The following is a 23936-nucleotide window of genomic DNA, read 5'->3' on the forward strand; positions in this document are numbered from 1 at the left end:
GTAATTGATAATTTGTTGGCCCGATGTATTGTGCACGGTCCGTCCACGCGCACGGCAAAAGGCGTGAACGAGCCTATCTTTCCGACACGGTGTGCTCCCCCTCGCACATAATGACACAAAAATTCAGCGCACCGTAAGCATACTTGATGAACAGTCGCAAAATCGCGGGATAAGGGCTCGCGACGTGAGCTTTGCGCCTTGCTACAAGAAGACTGAAGAGGACACCCCAGATCCTGAAACAATTGACTGTGGGTACCAAAAAGGAACGCAAAAACGTTTGAGCTTCTGGGGAAGAGCCGGGCGCCTTGAGGTACATTTGGGACGCTCGGATTGCGCCAGCGGTTGGCCTCCGCCGGAACCAATCCGCTGGGGCCTGAGCCTTTCGGCCGTTGCCAAGTGCATCCATGCTAGTATCCGCTTTCCTCTCCTCGACACGGAATCTCCGGTTGGGCTGCGGGATGGGCCGCGCACCAACACGCGCTCATCAACTCGAGCCGTCGAACCTTGTCCTCGAACTTAAACCTTGAACGGTGTGTCCAATTCATGTGCCCCACAGGCAGGCTAGGCCACATACTACCAAAGACGTGTTTAGAAGTACTGCTCAGATGCGGCCACGCGACGGTGCCAACCGTCACTGCATTCCGACACTGCAACATCCCGACCTCGTCGCTCCACTTAGAATTGATCATTTAAACAACCCAAGAAACTAGCCATATGACCTTGTAGCCGTGTTCTGCTGCAAGCGCTCAGGCCACAATCGCTTTCCTTCGAGCAATATCCGCATATCGCTAGCGAGTACCGCGCATTCCCGGCCAGTGGTGCACACACGTCCATCACTCCCTCCCCACCCTTAATTGCTGCCCGCCTTCCGTAGTCACGTAGTAGCCCGTGGTTGTGCAAGAAACCGGTACACATGGCCCTGCGCATGACCGTCGTGGTCATTACCGTCAGGTGGCACCGCGGCGCCTGTGCTGTGCAATCCCTGGACTCGCACTGAAGCACGGAGGTGTGCGCTCCGTTGGTATCCAAATACAGAGTGAGGCCTCACCACACACCGCCAAGTTGCCCCGCAGGGGTGCGGCCGTGCGCCCGTGCTGCTTCAGTCCCGCTGGCTCCCCAGTAAGCTCTTAACAGCCAACCGCACACCCAACAGCCAATGAGCCAACCGGGGGCGGCTAGCCCCGGCCTTCCACACGGCGCCTCCACCGCCTGCTGCAACCAACCGCTCGCCGCCTCCCGCACCGCCCCATCATGCACACAGGGCGCATGCGCCGGCACCGTATTGCGACACGGCCCGGTGCTCACCCCCCCGCGAACACGCGCCTGCAGCCGCCTAGCACCTGCTGCGCGCCTGCCCTTAGCGCCCCTGGTTGTTGTCGGCGGCTGCCTCTCAACCGCAACACCGCCTGCCGCGCTCTTGCCACGCAACGCAGATGACGGTAGGCAACTATCCCGCAGCTGTCATACCATGAACACAGCGCCGCACACACAAATGACAACGGTCTTCCGTTTCTCCTCTCCCTTGTGCTCTTGCCAAACACTTATAACGAACGCCATAACGCCATATGCCTTATGTAATCTTCCGAGGAACATTGACAGTTCAGAGATACCATAGACATGAGAAGTACCCAAAGGCGTGCCCTGTCGCGGGCCAAACCCTTAGTGCGTGCCGCATCCTCGCCACAAGTGTGCATCACCGGTGCCACACACCGCGCGGTGGCAGCTCAAGCAACCTGGCCCCCACACCAACCCAACCTGCCGCCTTCGCGCGCTCGACTCTGCACGGGATGCGTGTCATTCATGCCGTCGCAAGCAACACCCCTTGGGTGCAATTTAGTAATGCGTAGCATTGTAATCCACAGCATGAGCCGGCCAGTGTGCGGTGTAGCTGAGCCCAATGTCCCCACTTGGCAGGTTAGCAGCCAGCCAACACAAGCGCATCAAGCGCACATGAATATTCATTGCGGTGATCCCGCTCCTTTCCGTCCCCAGCCAAATCCTTTCGATGTCCATGTGAATCCATGCACCAATGCTTCCATTTCCCAGTTCCCAATTCGTACAGCAAAACGCCTGTGTGGGCCATCCACAAAACACCGTGGCAAGCAGCACTGGCCCCAGTACCCGCGCCCAGAACCATGATGCAAATTGAGTTGGCCGGACGCACGCCCACTGCGTGCAAACCATGGGTTGTGTGGTAGCCGGCGCCCCATAGTGTGCTACCTCTGCTGGGCCATTCCCATACTAGCTGCAACTAACAAACAGCTTTTAGCTTGCTTGCGTACCTGACTGCCGTACTGCCTCGGCTTCACATCGGCGGCAGACACACATCCCCATGCGTGCACAAACCATGTACAGCAGGCTCCGTCTGCGCATCATGCCCCTTTGCACTTATAATTACTTTCCATCCGGTACCGGTACTGTTCGAGTCAATGACAGTAAAGTGGCAATGGAGCCAAGCCGGCAACGACCCAGCCGCAAGCGCTTGCGTGCATCCCCATGCGCGGTGCCCACTTTGACGCTGTAGTTCGTCCACCCATGCAGGGATGCATGTCCTCAAAAGTTAGGAATACCCCAGCACAGCAATGACCCTGACAAGATTGTTTAGACTGCAACCATTCTGGCACGCGCTCCTGCTGCTTTCAACTCAACATGTGGCCGTCACGTCTGCACGTGCAGGCTAATGCGTTTATCGGCCATGCACCCCCTCCTCGCAACAGACCCGGAACAAAACCGCTTTAAGCGTGGGCCTGAAACCTCATCAGTCCAAGCTCGGGCCTGACATCTCAACACTTATTCTCCCAGACTCAACACTTGTCCTCCCAGTCTCGCCTACATTCACGATCATCGGCCGCCGGCGTGGCTGCTCGCTCCGGCACTGTAGTTGCTCGCAAACGCCGCCCCGTGCACACCCATGCCAGCATTGCTGCCAGCCGCCGCTGCCAAGGCGGCGGCGCCGCCGCCGCTAGCATTGCTCTGCCCTCCGTACAGCGCGGCAGATGCGCCGTACATGCCGTTGCCGTACACGCCGCCGACGGAGCCCACCATGGCGAACGCGGCGTCGCCCATGCCGCTGCGCCGCACCTGGCGGCGGCGCGTGCACAGGTACACCGCCGCGCGCGAGGCCTCCTTGCCCGTTAGCCGGTGCGGCGCCGGCGCCACAGCGGCGGCGGCCGCCGCCATGCCGTACCCCGTCGTGGCTGTAGCACCCGCACCCCCGCCAGCCGGCGTCGGCGTCGGCGCCGGCGGCGACAGCGGCGGCGTGACCGCGCCGCTACCGGCCCCGAACAAGGGGCTCGCCAGGCCGTGAAGCCCGCCGTCGCCGTTGACGTCGCCGTCGGCGGCCGCCGCTGCCATGCCGTGCCCGGAGGCCGCCGCCGCCGCCGCCAGCCCCATCAGCGTGGCGCTGGGCGGCGACGTCAGGCGGCCGCTGGGCTGCGGCGTGCGCAGAAGCGCGTGCGGCGCCGGCTGCGGCGACAGCCGGCCCGACTGCTGAGCCGCCGCCGCGTAGACCGAGTAGCGCTGCGGCAAGGGCGACACCGGCACAGCCAAGCCGCGCGTGGACGTGTCCACATCTTTACCGCCGCCGCCGCCGAAGCCGCCGCCGCGCTCGGGCACGCCGCCGGCGGCGGGCGTGATTGGCGAGAAGGCGAGGAGCTCGTGCAGCGCGGCCAGCGCCGCCGGCGGTCCGGCCAGCACCTCCGCCAACAGCCGCCCGGAGCAGAGCACCTCTCCCATGTGCGCCAGGCGCGTCATGCGGCGCAGCGACTTGAAGGCCTTGGCGTCTCTCGCCTCGTACAGCGCCGCGGCGGTGGCGCAGCCCAGGTCCACTCGCACGTTGGCCACCTCGGCGGCGCAGCGGAGCCTGTTTAGGATGACGCGATGGGGAAGGTAAATAAAAGCGAGAGGAGCGAGAAGGGGATGTAGCATTCCCAGGAAGACAACAAGGGACATGAGGGAGCGGCGGTAAGGTGCAACTGATCACGGTAGCCAGTGGTAGGGGAAAAGAGAGGCGCACCTGAGCCCGCGGAAGGCGGGCGGAGGCGACACCTGGCTGCTGCCCCAGCCCGGCGGCAGCGGCGACATCCGCCCGTCTGTCGCGCCGCCGCTGGCTTGTGGCGGCGGGATGGCCAGCGGCTCTCCCAGCTCGTGCTGCAGCAGCTCCTCGGGCCAGGCCGCGTCGCGCGCCACGTCGATGAGGGCGTGCAGGAAACCCAGCGCCAGGGCCTGTGCGGCGAGTGGTGCGGCAGGAGGCGGGGGGCGGGGGAAAGGAGGGAGGCGGAAGAGGGGTGGAAGGAGGCAGGCCGGGCACGGGAGGTCCGAGGTGTTGCGTGCGGGTGAGGGAGTCGAGAGCGTACGAGTGGGGAAAAGAGGTGTTGTGGGCTCGCGCTGCAAGGACCAAGCAAGCAAGCAGGCAAGGCGGCAAGCATCAATAGTCGCGGGCTTTCATGCACACACACACACTCCAACGCGCGCACACGCACCGGCTCCCGGAATGCTGCCAGCAGGCTGCCTGCCTGCATGTCCAGTGCCGCGGGGAAGCCGCCCCAGGCCGGCAGCACCTCTGTGGCCACGCCCGCGAACACCTGCAGCGAGGCCCGCGCCACGTCCACGTCCCAGGCGCTCAGAACCTGCAGCGGCGGCGGGGCAGGCGCAGTGGGGGTTTGCAGGCATGACGAGTCAGGCGAGGACAGACGTGGGGGGTTCCAGGCATGGCCGGTTAGGCACGATGAACGGCTTCAGCGTCGGCGCCGCGGCGGTAGCGTGCGTGCATGTGTGTTGCGCGAGCGGGCAGCACACACACACACACACACACAAAACACGCACGCACACACGCACACACAAACACACACACACACACACACACACACACACACACACACACACACACACACACATATACACACACACACACACACACGCGCGCTCCCTCCCTCCCTCTCACCTGCACGCCCGCCGCCTGCACCTGCACCAGCGCCAGTCGCCCCAGCGGCGCCGCCAGCACGCCCGGCAGCACCTGCTCCGCGCCGCGCCACGGCCGCGCCTCCAGGTGCGGCTGCCGGGCCAGCAGCTGCAGAGACCGGGAGGGAAGGCAGGAGAGCGGATAGCCGTCCACAAACGACCGAGTCATTGTAACCATAGAAACATGAAGTTGCGGGATTCGGAAAGCGGAGAGAGTGGGAGAGGGCACGGGGAGCAGGATGTTCAAGGAGGCGAAGCGCGCGGCCACCCACAACCATGCACGCACCCACAATCAACCCCACCACTACCACCACCCCTCTTTTGCATTGGGTTCGGTTTAGTTTCGGCTGGCATCTGCAACCCCACCCCGCCACCGCCCACCTGCGGGCACAGCAGCTGGAACAGGTCCACCTCCACGCTCGCCGCGCCCACGCCCTCGCCCACGTTGACCCGGTAGCGGCCGCGGCTCCACACGATGGCGCCCGGCAGCGCATCGGGGCTGGGCCAGGGCTGCAGCCGCGCGAAGGCGGCGGCAGTCATCACCACCATGCCGCCGGGCACCAGGTCCGACACGGTCTTGGCCAGGGCCATGGCGGGCCCGGCGTAGCCGCGGCGGCCCGTGACCTTGGTGTAGAACACGTCGCGCCCCGGCTCCAGACCCGAGTGGAGGCCGCAGCGCACGCGGAAGCCGCTGTGAGGGGGAGGGGAGGGGAGGGTTTCATCCATGATCAAATTCAAGAAGTGGAGGCGTAGCCAGGTACGGTAGTATTGCAGACGCGTTGAGAGGGGAGGAGGCGTGGAGGAGGGGGGCTTAGTTCGCCGTGGCAAGGCAAGACAAGGTCAGTGCCCGTGTGCAGCGGGGTGCGTGGCTGGGTGGGCTGCAGGTATGCGCGCCTGCGCAGGACGTGTGAACACACGCGCCCGCCCAAAAGTGCAAGCGGCAGTCAGAGGATGCAAACCATAAAAAAGGCATATCACTTACCGGAAGCAGATGGGGAAGTCGGACACGGCGCCGGCGGGGCCGTACAGCCCCTTCTTGCTGCCGCCCGCCAGTCGATGTACCATGCCTGCGACCCGAGCCCCCGCGCCTCCGCCTCCGCCTCCCCCTCCAGCTCCGCCGGCGATGCCAACGCCCGCGCCCGCGCCACGCAGCCTGTAGCTCTCCCGTGCGGCCGCGTCCCACGCCGGCATGTCGCCGCCTCCGCCGCCACCCCCTCCTCCCAGCAAGGAACCGGCGCCCGAGCCGCTAACCGCCGCGACTGAATCCAACCGCCGACCGAGTCCGGCCAGCAGGTTGTCTTGTGTGACGCCGCGACGCACCGACTGCAGGGAGGTCCGGCGGCTGGTGAGGCCGCCGCGTGGCGTGCCGGGGCCGCCGTGAGCGGGCGCGCCCGATGCGCACGCCTCCAACACCGCCGCCGTCGCGGTCGCGAGCGGCGACGGCGCAGTCAAGGTGAGCGCCGCCGGCAGCGCGACGCGAGAAACCGAGATGGAAAGGCCGGAGGCGAGCAAGCAACCGCCGGCGGTGGAGCCGCCGCCGCCGTAACCGTCGCCGCCGTAACCGCCGCCGTACCCGCCGCCGCCAGCGCCGCTGATGACGCCGCTGCCTGTGCCGACAGCAATGCCGGCGCCGCCGCCGCCACCGGCACCCATGACCGTGAACGAGGTGTGCCCCGAGCGCGCTGCCGCCGCCGCGGCGGTGGCGGTGGCGCTGATGGTGTGATACGAGTGTGTCAGTGGCGCCGCTCCGGCGGCACCCATGCTTGATAGCACGTCCGCCTCATCAAGCAGCGGGTCCTCAGATGCGGGGACACCAGACCAGACACCGCCCAGATCCACGTCCCAAGTCGCGCCGCCACCGCCAGCCGCCGCCGCTGCAGCGGCAGCTGCCGCGGCCGGCGTCGTTGCTACGTCCGACAGCACACCAGGGCCGCGCGCGGAGCCGCCCAGGCGCGCCTGGGCTGACTGCGGCGACACACGGGGGCGGCTCTGGGAGGAGGCGCCGGAGCGGTGTGTGAAGCCCCGCGCCCCCTGCTGCGCCTGCAGTGGCTGTAAGGCGTTCGGCAAGTGCTGCGGCAGTTGACTCAACGGCATGAGCGACACAGACACGGCGGGGCCGGGCGCGCGTGACGTCAGTAGCTGCTGCTGTTGCTGCTGTTGTAGCGGCGGCGGCGACGGCCCTGTTGGAAAGCCGCTGTAGGAAGCTGGCCAGGGGATGGCAGACGAGCCTGTGGACAGCGTCGCAGTTGCGGTTCCAGTGCCAGCGCCGCCGCCGGCCGCGGCGGCAGCGAGCACAGACAGTGCCGCCTGCCTGGGGAGACCGGCGGAGTGCGTCTGCGCAGCTGCGCGCGACGGCAGCACGATGGGTGACGAGGAGCGTCGGCCGGAGGGCCCGTGCGACGGCAGCAGCATGCTGCCGGAGCGGGCGGAGCCGGCGCGCGGCGCGCCCTCCAGGCTGTCGGCCGTGATGAGGCCGCCGCTGGTGCTGGTGGCGGCGCCGCTGCCGCCTGTGCGGCTGCTGCCGCCGCCGCAGCCGCCGCCGCCGCCGCCGAGGCTTCTGATGGCACTGCCCGCAGCACCGCCACTGGCCGAGCCCGGCGCCGCCATCGCGCGATTCATTAGGGAGGACATGTGTACCGGGCGAGCCGAGGGCACACCGCCACCACCGCCATATACGCCGCCGCTGACACCGCTGCCGCCGCGAGAGGCCGCCGCGTCCGGCAGCGCCACCACCGCGCCGCCCTCCCTCAGCACCTGCAAGTGTACCGATGTGGCCGAACGAACCGGCGCCACCGCCGGGCTGGCGGGCCCCGGCTCCGCCGTCCCGCCGGCCGACACCGCTGCCGCAATTGGCAGCTGCGCCGCCGTAGCTGGAATGCCGCTAACGGACCGGCGCGGCTGCGGCGGCTGCGGGTGCGGCGGCGTGCCGTCGTCACAGCTAAGTTGCAGGGCGCTTTCAGAGCCGCCGCCGCCATCGCCGCCGCCCGACGGACGCGGCGTCAGGTCCACGTCTGACGTCAGAGAGCTGGGGGCGGCCATCTTTACACCTACACCCAGCAGGTACAGCATGCCGCCGGTGTCCGCGGCAGCGGCGCCAGCGGCGCCAGCGGCGACGCCAGCAGCGGCGGCGGATACGCCGGGACTCGCGAGCGAAGGCTCCGCAGTGCCTGGCGGCGACTGCGACGGCGAGCGGCCCAACATGCTGGTCCGCAATGCGCCGCCGCCAGCACCCGCCCAGCTGACGCGGCCGCGGCGACCGCCAACGCCAGAGACCGGCGTGAAGGCACCGCCGCCGGGCGCCGGGCCGAGCTGCGGTACCGCTGCGGGCTCGCCGTAAATGCTGCTTGCCGGGGAGCCGACGCGCCCGCCGCCGCCACCATCGCCATCACCGGCAGCAGCGGCGGCCGCGGCGGCGGCGGTTACGGCGGCTTGGTTGCCAGCGCGGCGGTTGGCTCCAGCTGCCGTTGCCAGTTCGTGATCTGTCGTTGCGTTATGAAGAAAAGATGCTGGGGCGGTGTCAAGCGGTGTGGAGCTGCGTGCAGCAGCTGCCGCGGAGCCGGCGGCGGCGTCGCTGCCGCCCCTACCATCTGCATCAGCAGGTGGCGAGTGGCCCAGATCAGGTTCCACATACATGGGAAGCACGGCACCGGCGGCCGTCTGGTGCGCGCTGGAACGTGCGGTCGTGGCAGCCGTGGCGGCTGCGGCAACGGCGGCGCCACTGCTTGCAAAGCCGCTGCTGCGGCCGTCGTGGCTGTCGCCACAGGGGGACGTCGACTGCAGTGCAGCCACTAACATCAAATGTGTGACCACCGTGGCCGCGGCGCCTGCTGACGCCGCGATGCCACCGCTGACAGATGCGCTGCCAGCCGCGGCGCCGCCGCCGCGGGCAAGGGATGCCGCCGCCGCTGGCACGCCCTCTTCCACCGGCTCCAGCTCCAAGCGAGACGACAGGCGCGGCGACAGGTGTAAAACCGTGCCGCCACTGCCGCTGCCGCCACCGCTGCCGCCGCCGCTGCCGCCGCCGCCATTCAGCGGGAAGCCGGACACCAGCCCCTGCCGCAGCAGCGACAGCGACTGGCGTTGCGGCGGTTGGCCATACGTGAAGGTGTACGACCGGGCGGGCGCTGACGTACGCGGCGTCCGGGCGTCACTCGCAGCGCCGGCGGCGGCGGCGGCGGCGGCGGCAGAGGGAACTGCGGCGGCGGCGGCGGCACTGGGTGCAGACGGATGCGTGAGCCAGGGCGGTGGCGCGTCAACGCTCGCGCTCCGGGCGTAGCCACCCGTCGGCGTGACTATGCCGGTGCCGAAACGCTGGCCAGGAATGAAGGCGCCGCCGGGCGCGTACGGCGAGCGCTGCGGCGACTGCCCGGCGGCGGACGCGGATGTCAGGGGCATGGGCGCCGACGGCGCGGGCTGAATCGAGGCGGCGCCGTACTGGCCGTCGCGCGGCGTCCCTCCCAACGTCTCGGTGTCCGTGCTGGTGCCGTGGGTGGTGGCGGCACCGTGGATGGTGGCGGCGCCGGAGAAAGGCGCCAGGCGTGGCATCGGGGACGGGTGGCTGTCCGTGCGTGTGTCGCCCAGGACAGAGCTGCCGGCTTCGCCGGTGGCGGAGTCCTGGCCCGGAGTCGACATGGGCCCCACGCCGTGCGCCGTGAACACCGACGGGAAGCCACCGACGCTGACGACACCGCCGCCGCCGGCCGCGCGCTGCGCCGCCGCCGCCAGCAAGGCGTGGCGGCTGCGCGGGCTGGACACGGCTGCGGTGCTGCCGCGCAGCCGCGGCGCGTCAATGACGCTGTTGCCCGACAGCGCGTACTGCAGCGGCGAAGCCAGCGACTGCCGCGGCTTGCCGCCGCCGGAGGGTACAGTGTGCTCGGCGACGTCATTGCTGCAGGCGCTCTCCGCACGGTGGCCGCCGTCACGCGACGCGCCGCTGCCCCATGGGATGAAGCGGTGCAAGCCGCGAACACTTCGGAAGCCGCCGACGGCGCTACGGCCCAAGCCGCCGGCGCAGGTGCCGCCGCCGCCAGTGATGATGCTGCCGCCGCTGCCATCCACGCCTGACGCGCCGCTGGTGCCGGTGCCGAAGGTGCCGAGCAGCAAACCCAGTGGCGTGATGCTGCGGCGCAGGCGGTTGCGGCCGCCACTGGTGCTGCGGCGGTTCGCCAGCGCTGCGCCAGCGGCGGCGTTTTCCCCGCCAGAAGCGCCGCCGACGGTGTTGCTGGCGGCGGCGGCTGTGCCGCCGCTCATCACCCGCACCCCCGCCGCCTCGTCAGTGCTGGGCAGCACGCATGCCGACAGCAGCTGCTGCGGCTGCACGTGCTGGGGGCCGTAGCTCGGGCTAATGTGCGCATTGGTGGCATACGACGCCTTGCTACCGGCGGGGGAGCCCACCGCTCCCGTCGCCATCTGCAGCATCGCCTCCAGGAAGGTGGCAGGCCCGGCGGCGGCGGCAGCAGCGGCGGCGGCAGCGGCGGCGCCGCCGCCGTCTCGGCTGCTGGCACCCATGGACTCGGGGCCGCCGCCGCCGCCGCCGCCACCAAGTGCGCCGCTGCCAGCGCGCGAGCCGAACAAGCGGCGCGAGCTGGCGCCGACGCCGCCCGAGTCCTGGCCCGCCCACCCGCCGCGCGAGGCGCGCTTGCTGCGGAAAGCAGTTCCCAGGGCCGTAAGCAGGCGGCCGGTGTTGCTGTCACGGCCCGCGCCGGGCAGGTCGCGGCTGACGCCGGGGTAGGGCGCTAGCAGGCCGCTGTCACGAGGCCGGCTGCCGCTCGAAGGCGCCGCCACCGTCTGCACCAGCGGCGGCGCCAGAGCACCCGTGTTGGAGCCGCCAATTAACTGCTGGCTGCCGCCGCCGCCGCCGCCGGGACCGTTAGGGTTATTGCCGTTGGAGGCGTTGCCCACCTCAATGCCGTGCAACGACAGCAGCGCCGCGCTGGCGCCCATTGCGTCGTACGCAGTACTGTCGCGGCCGTACTGCGTCAGCAGCGCCGTGCTCGTACCAGCAGCAGTACTCCCCGGACCGGCGCCGTGCACCGACCCATAACCGTAACCGTAACCGGGCCCTCCAGGGTTTGTACCGCCTGCGTTGTACAGCGGGTTGAACACGCGGCCGTCGGAGCAGCGGCCGTCCAGCAGCATGCGGCTGTCGTGCTGGCCGGCGCTGCCGGCGGCGCTGCCGGCGGCGCCGTGCAGCGCCGCCGCCAGCGACTGCGACACGGACGTGCGCGCCGCGCGCGCCGCCAGCGACCAACGCGAGCCGCCGGCGGGTGTGGTGCGACCGGAGGCCGGCTGCGAACCCGCGGCGGCGGAGCCGCCGCCGCCGCCGTTGACGGCGGCGGCGGCCGCCGCCTGCTGCGCCGCGGCAGTGCTGTATGCCTCTGCCAGCGCGTCCAGGCCCGCCAGCATGCGGCCGCTGCCCACCACCACGCCGCTGCCCCAGGGAGCGCCGGCGCCGTCGACGCCGCCGTATCCCGTACTGCTCATGCCGCCGTAGGCGCTGCCCGCGGCAATGGTGGGCAGGTGGCTGGTCGTGGCACCAGCGATGCCGGCGCGGGAAGTGGAGGCGTACGTGGGGTTGGCATAGTTAAGTCCCCCGGCGCCGGCAACGGAGCCCAGGCCGGCGGCGCCGAAGGGCCCGACGCCGCCGGCGGTGCCAGGCAGCCGAGGCGGCGGCGTGGCGCTGCGCGCCGGAAGGCGGTGGCGGCGCGCCGCGACGGCGGCGGCGGCGCTGCTGCGATCGTAGCGCCCGCCGCCGGGACCCGTGAACCCAGCATCGGCGCCGGCAAGCGAGGCCGGCGTGCGGTAGCGGTTTGCCTGCGCGAACGCGGCGGCGGCCGCCGTTGCCGCAGCGGCAGCACCGCCGCCGCCCGCATCCGCCAGCCCGACTGGGCCGCCAACCTGGCTTGTGCCGCCCGAGGTCCCGGGACCCCCATCGGTCGCCGCGCCGGACCCTGCCGGAAGCGGCACAGGGCCGCCGGGGTCGGAGTGGGTGCTGCTGCGGCGGCGGCTGAAGCGCCGAGGGCTGCCGCCGCCACCGCCGCCGCTGCCGCCGTCGATGCCCACGGTCGCTTGCAGCAGCCGCACGCGAACAGAGTTTGATATGTTAGAGGAGGACGAGGGCCGGTCGCCCGCTGGGGTTGATGGAGCGCCCGAGGACGAGTGCCGCGGCAGCGCCGCCGCCACCGCAGCTGCCGCCGACGGCGACGCGAGGCGGCTGGCGGACCCGACGCTGTGGCGGCGGCCGTCAATGTCCACACCGCCACGCAGGCCAGGCGAATTGCCGACCCTAGCAAGCGCCGGGATGCGGCCGCTGTACTGCAGCCCCGACCCCGAGCGCGAGAGCGGCCTGACGGCTACGCCGGGAAAGGAGCTGCCGGCGGCGTCATTGCCAACCTGCTGCTCGAGCGTTGCACGCAAATTTGCAAGCGCCGCAGCGCCGGTGCCCGCAGCGCCGGCGCCGGCGGCGGCACCGGTGCTCTTGCTTTCGCCAAAGCCGAAGATGCCCGCCGCAATCGCCAGCGCGCGCGCGGGGCCGGACCGCATGCCGTGGCTGCCGGACCCCAGCCTCTTCAGCCTGCTGCTGCTGCTGTCGACGCCGCCGCTGCCGTCGATACTGCCGGCGCGGAGGATCTTGCCCGTCCCCGCGACGGAGGTGACGCGGCTGGCAAGGTTGCCGCTGGCGGCGCTGCTGACCCCAGCGCTGCCGCGGTCCCCGCCGCCGCCGCCGCCACAGGCATTACTACCGCCGCCGCCGCCACCGCCACCAAAGCCGAAGTGGTACGGCTCGCTGCTCTCGCCCTCCTCCGGGCCCTGCTCCCACGGTGCCGTCGGGCCCTTGGACGCCGAACGGCCCAGCGGCGACTGCACGTACTCCGTCAACGCGCGCTGGCGGCGCGGCAGCAGGCTGGTGTTGCTGCGGCCGCGCAGCGCCGCCGGCGGCGCCGCCAGCGCTGGCGCGCCGCTGACGCTCACGCTGGCAAAGCCGGTGAAGCCGGAGCCCGTGCCCGCGCCGCCACTGGAGGCGGCGGCGGCGCCGCCGGCCGCAACGGCAGCAGCGGCGGCGCCGCTGGGGATGTTGTTGACGGACGCACTGCGGCTGACGCCGCGCCGCCAGGACGGCGAGGAGCGGAGGCCGGCGGTGGCGGCGGCGGCGGCTCGCCCGCCGCCCTCGCCGCTGTCAGACTCGGCGCCGTGGTCTGAGCCGGCGCTGCGTACGAAGGGGGACAAGACAGCGCCTGCGTCCCCGCTCTCGCCGCCGTCCCCGTCTCCGTCTCCGTTCCCATCCCCGCCGAAGTTCCCGCCGACGTCGCCGTCACTGGCCAGTGGCGCCGTGATCGCGCTGGGGACGGCCGCATCCGCCGCCACCGCCGCTGCCGGTGCCGCGCCGGACCCGTGTCGGGCCGTGTCCGCCGACCCGCCTGCCTCCAGGTCCTCGGCTCCCGTGTCCTCGAGCCCCTCGGTGTCGTCAGCGCAAACGCCGATGCTGTCTGTGTCCATGCTCAGCAGCAGCGGCGGCGGCACGACGTGCAACAACCGCCGGCGCGCATCGGTGCCCCACAGGCCGCCGCCGGCGGCACCCGCCGGCGACGCACCCGCGCCAGCCGTGGCGCTTCTTCCGCCGGCGCTGCGCCCGCCGCGCAGGTCGCCGCCGCCGTGGCCATCGGCAGCGGGCGCCTCGGCGGCGTCCCAGCCCTGTACCTGCGAGCTCTGTCCCGTGTCGTATCCCCGCACGCTGGACCCGGGCGTGGATCCCTCCAAGTGCGGGTACAGCGCCGCACCGCCGCCGCCGCATGTGAATCCGCCAAAGCCCGTCAGCGACGACCGCCCAGTGCGCAGGCTACTGCTCCCGCCGCCGCCGGCGGCGGCGGCGGCATTGCCGGCGCTGCTGCCCCAGCCCTCGTTCGTCGCTGCCGAGATGTGAACGACGTTGGAGCCGAGGGTGACCAACGGGTGGTTGCTGGCGCTCGGCGATGCCGTGCCGCCGCCGTGCATACTGCCCACCATGCCGCCACCGCTTTCCGTGCGTGTGCCTGTCATGCTGCGGCGGACCCCGCCAGTGCCGCCAGCGCCGCCGCCCCCGGCGGGCAACCCGGAAGCCGCCGTCAGGAAGCGCGGCACGGCAATTGCCGAGCCTGACGCCGCGCGCCTGCTGGTGGCGGCGCCGGCGGAACCCATCACCGCCGGACCATCCGCGCCGCCGTCACCCAGGTGCAGGCTGCGACGGCCCCCTGACTTGGGCGACTGCTGCGCGGCGGCGGCGGCGGCGGCGGCGGCAGCCGCCGCTGCCGCCGTCGACGCCTGTTGCGGCGGCTGCCAGTCGGTCAGCCTGGACGAGCGACGCGCCTGCACTGCGTCCAAAGCGGTAGAGGAGAAGGGAAGGTCCATGCTGGCTGTGCTGGCTGTGCCATCGGTGGTGATGCTGTCGCTGCCAGTGCTGCCGGTGGCCGCGTGTTGCATCGCCGCAGCGGCGCTGCGCGTCACGGCGGCTCCCGGGCCCTGCCAGCCGTCCAGGGCGCCACCCAGGATGATGCGATGCGCCGCTGCCAGCAGCGCGTGCCCGCCGCCGCCGCCGCCGCCGCCACTGAGGCCGCCGCCGCTGCTGACACCGCCGGCGGCGCCGCTGGCGGCAGCACCGTTGGCGCCGCCGTCGAAGGTGCTGCTGCGCGTGCTGGCGTCACAGAATCCGCCGTCAGTGCCGTCACCCGCGCCGCTAGAGCCGTCGCCGTCGACGTCACCGCCGCTGCCGTCATCGCTGCGCGCAGCCTTCAGGGCGCGCCGGCGGCGGCGGCGCCGCGCTTCTTTGGCTGGGTCACCCACCACAATGAGAGGCGAGTCGGCAAGCAGCGGCCGCATAATGGTGGCGGCGGCGGTGGCGACCGGGGCGCCCTCCGACCCGCCGCCGCTGCCCATGCCCCGCGGTGGCGGCGGGCTCCGGCCGCTGCGGCCACGCACAAGGGCGGCAGCTGTAGCGGCGGCCGTGTCCATCGCTGCTGCATTGCTTTCGTCGGCCACGCGGCCAGCGGCCTCCTCTTCCAGCTGCATATCCACAATCGTTCCAAGCGCGCCGCCACGCAGCCCCGCGCCCCCACCCATGCCCAGCATGAACTCCACGCCGCCGCGAAGCCCGACGCCCGCAGTGGCGCCGCCGGCGATGTCACAATCCCAGCCGTTGTCGTCTTCGGCGGCGGCGGCGCTTGTGTTGGACACACGCACCGTCGCCAGGAGGCCTGTGAACGGCGGCGTGGCGGCGCCGGTGGACGAGCGGCGCGAGGCGCGCCCCGCCGCCAGCAGCCGCAGCGAGCGGCTGGCGCCACTGCCGGATATGTCAGTGGAGCGGCCGCCCAGCTGCAGCAGCCTCGCCGAGGAGGTGTCCATGGAGGAGCTGCCCGCCGGCGCCGCGCCGCCACTGGGCAGGGACCGCAGCGAGCCGACACCACGCGCGTTCGCGCCGCTGCTGCCGCCGGCGCCTGCGGCGCCTCCGGCGGCGGCGGCGCCGCCGCCGCGGCTGGAGGCGGCGGCTGAAGCGGGAGACGTCACGGACCCAAATGCGTGCATGGGCACCGGGTAAAGCCGAAGAGAGGCCTCCTCCAGAGCACGGTTGGCGGAGGAGCGCGACGAGTCGGCGGACGGCCGCTCATACCCACCGCCGCCGCCGCCGCCGCCGAAATCTCCAGGCGCCGCCGCTGCGTCGCTGTGCGCGCCCGCCACCACCGCCGCCGCCAGTGAGCCTGTGGAGCGCACAGGTCGGAAGGCGCCCGTGCTGCTGCTGCCGGGGGCCGACGCCCGCGGCGTGGGGCTGGCGGAGGCGCCCGACCCCAAGGCCGCCACCGCCACCGCCGCCACCGTGGTCCCCGGCCCCTCGCTGCCGCTGCCCAAGCTGCGCGGCGTGACTGCATGTGCGCCGCCGCCACTGCGAGGAAGCCCAGACTCCCAGCCGGTGACGCTGCCGCTGCCGGGCACGCGCAGCGGCGGCAGCGGCGGCGGCTTGACGAAGCTCAGCTGGCGCACCGCCCCCGGCGGCAGCAGCCCCGAGCCAGGCCCCGGCCCCGCTGGCGCTGGCGCCGGCGCTGGCGCTGGCGCCGCAGCCGACGTCAGGGAGCTCCGCGCCTCCGGCAGCAGTGCCGCCGTGGCGCCGCGGGGGCTGGCGCCGCTGCCGACGCCGCTGCCCCTGCCGCTGCCGCCAAGCATCCGATGCGGCGACGTGGGCGAGGCGGGCAGGTGCCCCATCTCGATGCCGTTAACGTGTCGTGAGCCGTTGCCGTGATCCGACGAGCCGCCGCCGGTGCTGCGCGGCGCGCGGAATCCCAGGGGCCCATGTGGCAGGCCGGCAGACGGCGAGCCGACGCCGCCCGGCCCCGGCTGAACTACTTGGTGGTAGTGCTGCTGGTGCGGGTGCGGGCGCGGTCCCATCAGGGCAAGCGGCGGCGAGGGCCCCCGCTGGCGCCAGTTGCCCGGCGGCGAGTGCAGCGGCCAGGCGCCGTCAGTGGTGGCGGCGCCGCCGCCGCCGGCGCGATACCCGTCGGCTGACATGAGGAAGCCACCACCGCCACCGCCGCCGCCGCCCCAGGCGGTGACGTCAGCGCTGGGCGGCGGCGCTCGTGCTATGCCGCCTGACCGCCGTATACCCTGCATTGGGTGCCCGCCGGTGCCGCCGCCTCCAGTGACGGCGGCGGCGCCGCCGCCGCCACTCCACAGCGGCCGCTCCTGCACCGCCGCCATGAGCGCCTGCATGGTGCTGAAGGTGCGCGAGCGCCGCACCAGCCGCCTGCTCCTGTGGGGTTGGGGGCCAAGGAGCGCAACGGGGTGGTTCGTCCAGTGGGGCAAACGCAGCAGCGGGAAGCAATTCACAGGGCGGCACACATGCAACAACAGGCGCTAAATGGATGGTGCCATTGGGCGGGTGGTCTGTGTACTCACATTCCGAATGTGCCGGCTGCAGCTGCCGCGCCTGCCGCGGCCGTGGCCCCCGTTGAGCCGGGGATGCCGCCGCCGTCGCCGCCGCCGCCGCCAGTGACGCGGCTGCTCGCCAGGAAGACATCTGCCAGGTGCTCGTCTGAATCCGCCCGCTCCTCATCCACAGCCTGCCCAGGACACATTAATATATATAAGCGGCAAGAGGTTTCTTGCAGACCAACATACGGTGTACGGCACAAGTAAATGGAGCGTTAGCGAGACAGCGTGATTGCGTGGGCCAGCAAGCGGATGCGGCGAGCGTGCGGACTTGCAACTGGCCCCTACATGTGTGACATCACGGAGCACACCTGCAACCCCCACGGCTCGTCAAGAGCCGCGGCCGCTGCCGCCGCCGCAACCGCCGCCTCGCCGCCGTCTAGCTCAGCGTAGCCGCCGCCGCCGCCGCCGCCACCGGCCCTCGCTACAACAGCGGCACTGTGTGAAGACAGCAGGCCGCCATTGCTATCCAGGAACGCTCCGCCGCCGCCGTCGCCATCCATGCCGCAAGCTCCTCCGCCGCCACCGTTGCTGCTGCCGCCTCCCATGCGTCGGTCACCGTCGTTGGACGCAAACGCCGACCCGCCGCCGCCGCCGCCTCCAGCCCCGGTCCCCAGCACCACGCCAGGAAAGTGCATGGCGACCAGTGACGACGCGAGCGCGCTGTTCGCTGCCACCGCCGCGCCGCCGTCGCCGCCGCTGCCGTGCCCTACGCTTGCCAGCCCGTACTGGTCGTATGTCCGCTGACCGCCCGCCGTCGACAACAGGTAACCGCCGCCGCCGGCTCCTGGCGGCGCCGTGGAGGCGGCGGCTGCGGCCGCCACCGCCGCGGCGGCTGTGGCGGCTGTGTTCTTGACCATGCCGCACAGCTCTGTGTCGAGCAGCTCTTGCGGCCAGTCCAAAGAGATAAGGATGATCTACACAGACACAGGGGTGGGCACGCCAACAACTCGGTGTGCTTGGTAGGCATCGCTCGTCGTGCAAGACCGTGCATAGGGATATATTTAGCGTTGCTTGTTGAGGTCGGGCATGGGGGCGGCATGCCGCTGGTTGGAACGGGTTAAAGCATGCACGGCGGAGGCAAGGGCGCTGGGGGAAGAAACGTGGAAAGCAGGGGGCTGCCACACGTCGTCAACCACCTCCCCCGCACGGCTGCAGCCAGGGTGCCAGGGCTGCTGCGGCTGGCACCACTGTTTCCCTTGCAATCGCAGAGCACGCGGCCACCGCAACCCACAGTACTACATACAACCGCCGCACCTGTATCTCCAGCGCAAAGGCGGCGGCCTCCACTGCGGTGTGGAATGCCAGAACGAACGAGTCGCCCTCCTGCGCGGCGGCAGGCAGATAGGCAGATAGGCAGGCAGGCAGGCAGGCAGGCAGGCAGGCAGGCAGGCAGGCAGGCAGGCAGGCAGGCAGGCAGGCAGGCAGGCAGGCAGGCAGGCAGGCAGGCAGGCAGGCAGGAAGGCAGGCAGGCAGGCAGGCAGGCAGGCAGGCAGGCAGGCAGGCAGGCAGGCAGGCAGGCAGGCAGGCAGGCAGGCAGGCAGGCGGGCAAGCAGGCAGGCAGGCAGGCGGGCAGGCAGGCAGGCAGGCAGGCAGGCAGGCAAGCAGGCAAGATAAGAGTCAGCGAACGCGGGCTGACTTGGGGACCGCAGCGTGAACCAGGGCCGGCAGCAGCAGCAGGGCGATGCACAGCCGCACGACATAAACACCCGCTCCAGCACGGCCCGCAGCGGCCTGCAGCTGATCCGCCTACCGACCCGAGTGCACCCCTAGAATACGAGTACGGCATGCGGTCCCCCGAAACGTCGCGTCATTGCGGCACTCACGGTGTGGCACTCGTATCCGCGGTAGTGCGGCAGCAGCTGCCGGAAGGCGCCGTTGTGCAGCGACAGCGCAGCGTCCATCACACTGGCCGGCAGCAGCTCCCTGGGCAGGTGCCGGGAGGGGGGGGAGAGGTTGCAGGATAACGGGGGGCAGAGAGGGCGAGGGGAGGTCCAGGCATAACTGATGCGGTGATGGCGTTGCTGGGGAGGCCGGGCACTGGAGAAGGGTGCGGCGGCGGCGGTACCAGGCTGCCTGCGCTGCCTCTCTGATGTCCGCAGCCCTCCCGGCGCCACCCCGCCCCGGTCCCTTCCGGCAAGCCCGCCCGCACACGCACCACAGCTGTGTGGAGTCCTGGACGTCCGTCAGCATCAGCGTGGTGTCGGGGCCGTAACCCGGAGCCGCCGAGGCTCGATCCAGAAACCTCAGCTTTTTCCGCAGGTCCTGAAGCAGCGCCCATCGCCGCGCGCGCAGCAGCAGCAGCGTCACGGCCACCACGCCCACCACCGTCAGCGCCACGATCAGGCCCGCCAATGCAGCGCCGCGCAGGACGCCGGCCGAGCCTCCGCCGCCGCCGGCGTCGCCGCCGTCGCTGGCGGCGGCGGGCGGGAAGGAGAGATGCAGGGAGCGGATGAAGCCCTGCGTCACCTCGGCGCGACGCGCCGTGTAGAGGGCGGCAATGGCGCGGAGGGTCTCCTGTGCAGGCCGCAAAAGGGAGGTTGGTGTTGGGAGCGAAAAGGAAATGCAGGTTACTGCGGTGGGGTGCATGTGTGTTTGGTGACGATACAAGCAGGGCGCGCATACGCGCTGCCAGGTACCAAGCTGCAGGGCAGACACCCAGGCATTGAGGGGCCGCAGCAGGCCGCAGGCCACCACAGGCCACCGTAGCGCGCAGCGCACCTTGGCAATCGCTGTCGTGTCATCCAGGCCGCCGCCATCGCTAGTCGCATCCGCACCCGACGCCGCCGCCGCCGCCGCAGCTGGCATGCCAGACGCCGACGCCGACGCCGCCGGCGTTGCAAAGCCGGCGGCGCGGTTGGCTGCCTCCGCGAATGCGCCGTACAGCGCGTCCCGGGTGGCGGGCGGCAGGTCACGCAAGGCTGTGAAGGTCAGCGGGTTGCCGTCCAGCGTGGCGGACAGAGCCTGCGTGTCCAAAGTGTCGGGGTGGCGTGGCTTGGCGTGGCGTTGTGTTGCGTGGCGGCGTGGTGGCGTGGTGTGCAGTGAGCAAGACCCCGGCACACGGCACACACAAAGGCGCATGCCGTGATCACGGCAGCCCAGCACGGGATTCAGGCACCGCCTCACAATTGCCCCACGCAGGCCCCCCCCCCGCCCCCCCCCCCCCACACCGCCCCCCCCACACACGCACCTGCAAGTACGCTGTGATGTCGGCCCGGGAGTAGCCGGCCGCCTCCCACCTGCAGGAGCAACGTTAGCAGTAGCAGCAGCAGCACACGTGTAAGGCAGGTTCCTGGCAAGGCCCGCGCAGCCCGCCCCCGCCCCCGGACGGACCCACAGCGCCCTGCCCCGCCAGCCGCCTCGCTGTCGGTACGGAGTCTGTGCAACACCGCCAATGCCTGGACTACCGTGCTAACGCCTGAAACCCCTCCGTCGCACCCCGGCCCCGCCCTTTTCCCTCCCCCTCCTCCTCCCTTGTGCAACCCTTTCCCCACCTGTCCACATCCCGCAGCTGCGAGCGCCGCGTGACCGTGGCCCCGCCCTCCGTGGGCGCCACCACCGCCGGCCACACCGCGCCTGGGCTCAGCGCCGCCGCCAGCAGCCGCCACGCCGCGTACTGCTGCGGCGGCGGCGCGCTGGCGTTGATGTGCAGCGCCAGGACCTCATTGCCCAGGTACACGGCCACGGAGGGAGCCACGCCCGGAGGCGCGGCAGCGGCGGCACTGCTGGCAGCTGCGGCTGGCGCTTCTGCCGCCAGCAGCCTGCGGCCGGTGCTGGTGCTGTTGGTGTAGGCGGCGGCCGCAGCAGCCGTAGCCGTGGCGGCGGCGGCCAGGGGCAAGGCGGGTGAGTCGGGGACGGCGGTGAAGGCGAGCGGCTGCGGCGACACGCCCATCACCACTCGGTCTGGCTCCGTGGCCTGGAGGCCCGGCAGCACCACCAGGTGCCGACACGCCAGATACACGCCGCTGCCGCTACTGCTGCTGCTACTGCCGCTGCTACTGCCGCTGCTACTGCCGACCGCCTGCCCCACCCCCGCGCACGGCCGCAGCGCCCCGGTGACGGGGTCCGCCGCGAGCACGCTGCCCGGCAGCATGGTGGTCAGCGCCACGCCCGCGCCGCCCTCGCCATCTTCCAGCTCCAGCGGCGCGCCATCGTGGCGCAGCCGCCGCCTGGCGCCGCCACCGCCACCGCCACCGCTAGTGCTAGTGCCGTTGCCGGCGCTGCTGCTACTGCCGTTTCCGGCGCCACTGCTACTGCTGCTGCCCTGACTGAGCCGCCACAGCGCGGCCTTGATGCCGCTGCTGGGACCCAGCACCACCGCGCAGCGCGCCAGCGCCGCCTCCACTCGCGGCCGCGTGCAGCGCCCGTGCCCCGAGCCTGGCGGCGCCGCCGCCAACAGCTGTCGATACACGCCCAGCGCCCACGCGAGCGCCGGCGCCGCCAGGCCGTCTCGCAGCTGAGAGTCCAGCAGGCGCTGCAGCTCTGCCCGGCTGGTGGGAGGAGGCAGTGCCGGCAGCGCGGCGCTGGCCCAGATGCTGAGCAGCAGGTCGGCGTCGCGGTCGCAGCCCGACGGCAGCGCGTTGCAGAAGCCCCAGGTAGGAGGCGCGGCGACGGCCGACGCGGCCGCTGCGCCTTCTGTTGTTGCGGCGGTGGTGCCGTTGCTGCCAAGGCTGCTGCTGCTGCTGCTGCTGCTGTTGCCCGTCTGCGCCTGCGCCTGTGTCTGTGTCTGCGTGTCCAGCTGCTTCAGCCGCTGCAGCAGCGCCACCAGCTCGGGCCAGGTGGCGGCGGGACCGGAGCCCAGCCGCTCCAGCGCGTCCCTGCAGGTTTGTGTGTCCGGGCGGTTGGTCTCTCCAGTCCATTAACCAGTCACGGAAAACGCCCCCTTTGCTTCACATATGACATGTCCCTTGCAGCCAGCTAGGTGGGCACGGCATGGCGTCGGTCGGGTCACTGGCGGCGGTCGGGTCGGACCGTGGGGACCGCTGGCCGCTGAGCCAGACGCCGCGTGTGTTGCCCGACGCCCGACCCAGATGGTGGCGGGTTCCCATCGGGCTAGCGCGTGCTTGCGCCACCAGCGCTCCGCGCCCCTCTCCCCCTGCCCCCGCACACGAGCTGAACTGCGTGCAGCCCAAAGCCCCCGCACGCCCCGCTCCCCAGCCGCCATTTCCCATTCCCACCCGAGCTCCCTCCCTCCTTCCCTACCCCAACCCATATGATGTGATGCAATCGTTCCTGTCCGCTCCAGTGTCAGGGGCGGTAACCCGCTTGCGCAGTAGCCGAAGGCTGTGTTAACTGGGCGTCGCCATCTTTGCATATTCTACATGTAAGTAAGTGAGGGCCCAGTGCGACCAAGCGCACACACGTCCCACCAGACACACCTGCGGTACAGCAGCAGCGGCGCCTCCACGGCGTACGGCAGCGCCACCAACCTTCCGTCGTACAGTACGGCCCCGGACCTCAGCATCGGCAGCAGGTCCAACCAGACCAGCTCGGGGTCTGACAGGAGCATGGCGGGCGGCAGGTCCAGCGAGGCCGCCGCCGCGGCGGCCGCCGTGGCGGGGGTGGAGGTCCAGGCTGTGCGCCAGAACAGGGAGGAACGGCGAAAGGGGGAAGGAGGACGGGGGAAGGAGGACGGGGAAAGAAGGGGCGGAGAGAGGAGGGCCGGGTTTAGCGGAGGTTGGCAGCCGGGGTGCGGGGTTAGGATGCTGGTCAGCGTGCCGACATGTGTGCGCCTGCGCCGGCTGTCCTGCAGCCTGCGCAGTTAGCGGGGGCTGACAAGCCGCGGCAGGGGGACCCGGGGTGCCATGCGGACATGCGGTGCTGGTCCTAGGACCGGGTGAGATCTGAGGGAACCCCTGCGGAAACTACATCAACCTGCCCTTGCCATGTCCCATCGCACTATGCGGAAGCCAGTCAGCGCTGCGCCGCGCCCGAGCTCCGGATAAAACCAACGCAACGTGCCGGGCCGGTTGCGTGCGGCTGCCTCGCACCTGTAGCCGCGTCCCCGCCGTCCCCTCACCGGTCCACCAAAACCCACCTGTAAAGCCCTGTCCTGCGACGGCCGCCTCCCAGCCCGCGGTTCCGAAACCGACCGGCACGATGTCGACGGGTATGCTGGAGAGGCCGGCCCAGCTAGCTTGCAGCAGCGCGCCCAGCTGCCCGGCATCACTGGAACCATTTAAAGACAGGACCCCAAGCCGCAGCGCCTGTGAACCCGCACAATGTGGAATGGGCCAGAATAAGGTCCCCGCTATCGGCGCTGTCGACCCTGATAGGTCAATATGCACTCTTTTATGGCTGTAATTATGTTGCACACGACAGAACAGACCAAGTGCGAGCGACAGAGCCAAAACAAAGTGGCGCCTGGCTTTCTTTCAGCTTATAATAGAGTCATTAGTGGTTTCCACATCTTTACTCGAACGCAACGCACCTCCAGCGAGTTGTTGGTGCAGGCCCCTGCTACCAGCGTGTCGCTGCGCCCAAGCGACATTTACACGCATTGCTAAGCATATATTCTTGTCAGATACGCATTAACACAACAGTAAACATGCTGGAACTCACTTGGTGTCTAATACAGTTGCCGCAGCTCCGCCGCTGTCGCCTGCGGCCACGCTGCTCCAGCATATGATGCAAAGGAGCAGTGTCCCTAGATATGGCCCCGTTCGGGGCCGCACGCCCGAAGGCCTCATTTTGACCTTCGCATGGCCGCTCTATCCTTTAAGCCAGGGGTTGTCTTGTTCCCCAAGAGGTGTAGGATGCTTTCATGATCTATGTTTCTTGCAAAGTGACACGGCTGCTGGGCTGGACGACGTGTGTCCCGCTTCATCGTACCAGTTTCCGGCGTGGCAATCTGGGAGTGGGGACCTGCGCGGACGGCACCAATACAAATCCTGGGGGGCAGCTCATTCAAGGTCGATTGAGCTGGTGACGACACTGAGTCAATTGAAGGGGTGCACTCGCGCAGCGAAAGCGGGGGCCTGAGGGAAAGGCCCCACAGGGAAATGCTGCCACGATATGGCGGGTAAAAT

The 23936-nt window shown here is 70.4% G+C and overlaps 1 protein-coding gene across 1 annotated transcript; it reads right to left on the reverse strand.

Moving 5' to 3' along the window:
• On the reverse strand, positions 1 to 23656 carry CHLRE_07g346000v5 (uncharacterized protein). Its single transcript, XM_043064458.1, has 18 exons — positions 23470 to 23656; positions 23339 to 23381; positions 22946 to 23114; positions 22287 to 22482; positions 20403 to 21725; positions 20099 to 20147; positions 19630 to 19872; positions 19067 to 19425; positions 18735 to 18834; positions 18166 to 18234; positions 17220 to 17825; positions 16876 to 17039; positions 5942 to 16729; positions 5341 to 5650; positions 4943 to 5068; positions 4482 to 4628; positions 4016 to 4224; positions 1 to 3862 (listed from the first exon to the last, which is right to left on the reverse strand). The coding sequence occupies exons 1-18, from the start codon at positions 23595 to 23597 to the stop codon at positions 2842 to 2844; spliced, it is 16050 nt and encodes a 5349-aa protein (XP_042923026.1). The 5' UTR covers positions 23598 to 23656; the 3' UTR covers positions 1 to 2841.
• Positions 23657 to 23936: the final 280 nt, after the last annotated feature.

This window comes from Chlamydomonas reinhardtii, chromosome 7 (genome assembly GCF_000002595.2).
Source record: "Chlamydomonas reinhardtii strain CC-503 cw92 mt+ chromosome 7, whole genome shotgun sequence".
Lineage (NCBI taxonomy): Eukaryota > Viridiplantae > Chlorophyta > Chlorophyceae > Chlamydomonadales > Chlamydomonadaceae > Chlamydomonas > Chlamydomonas reinhardtii.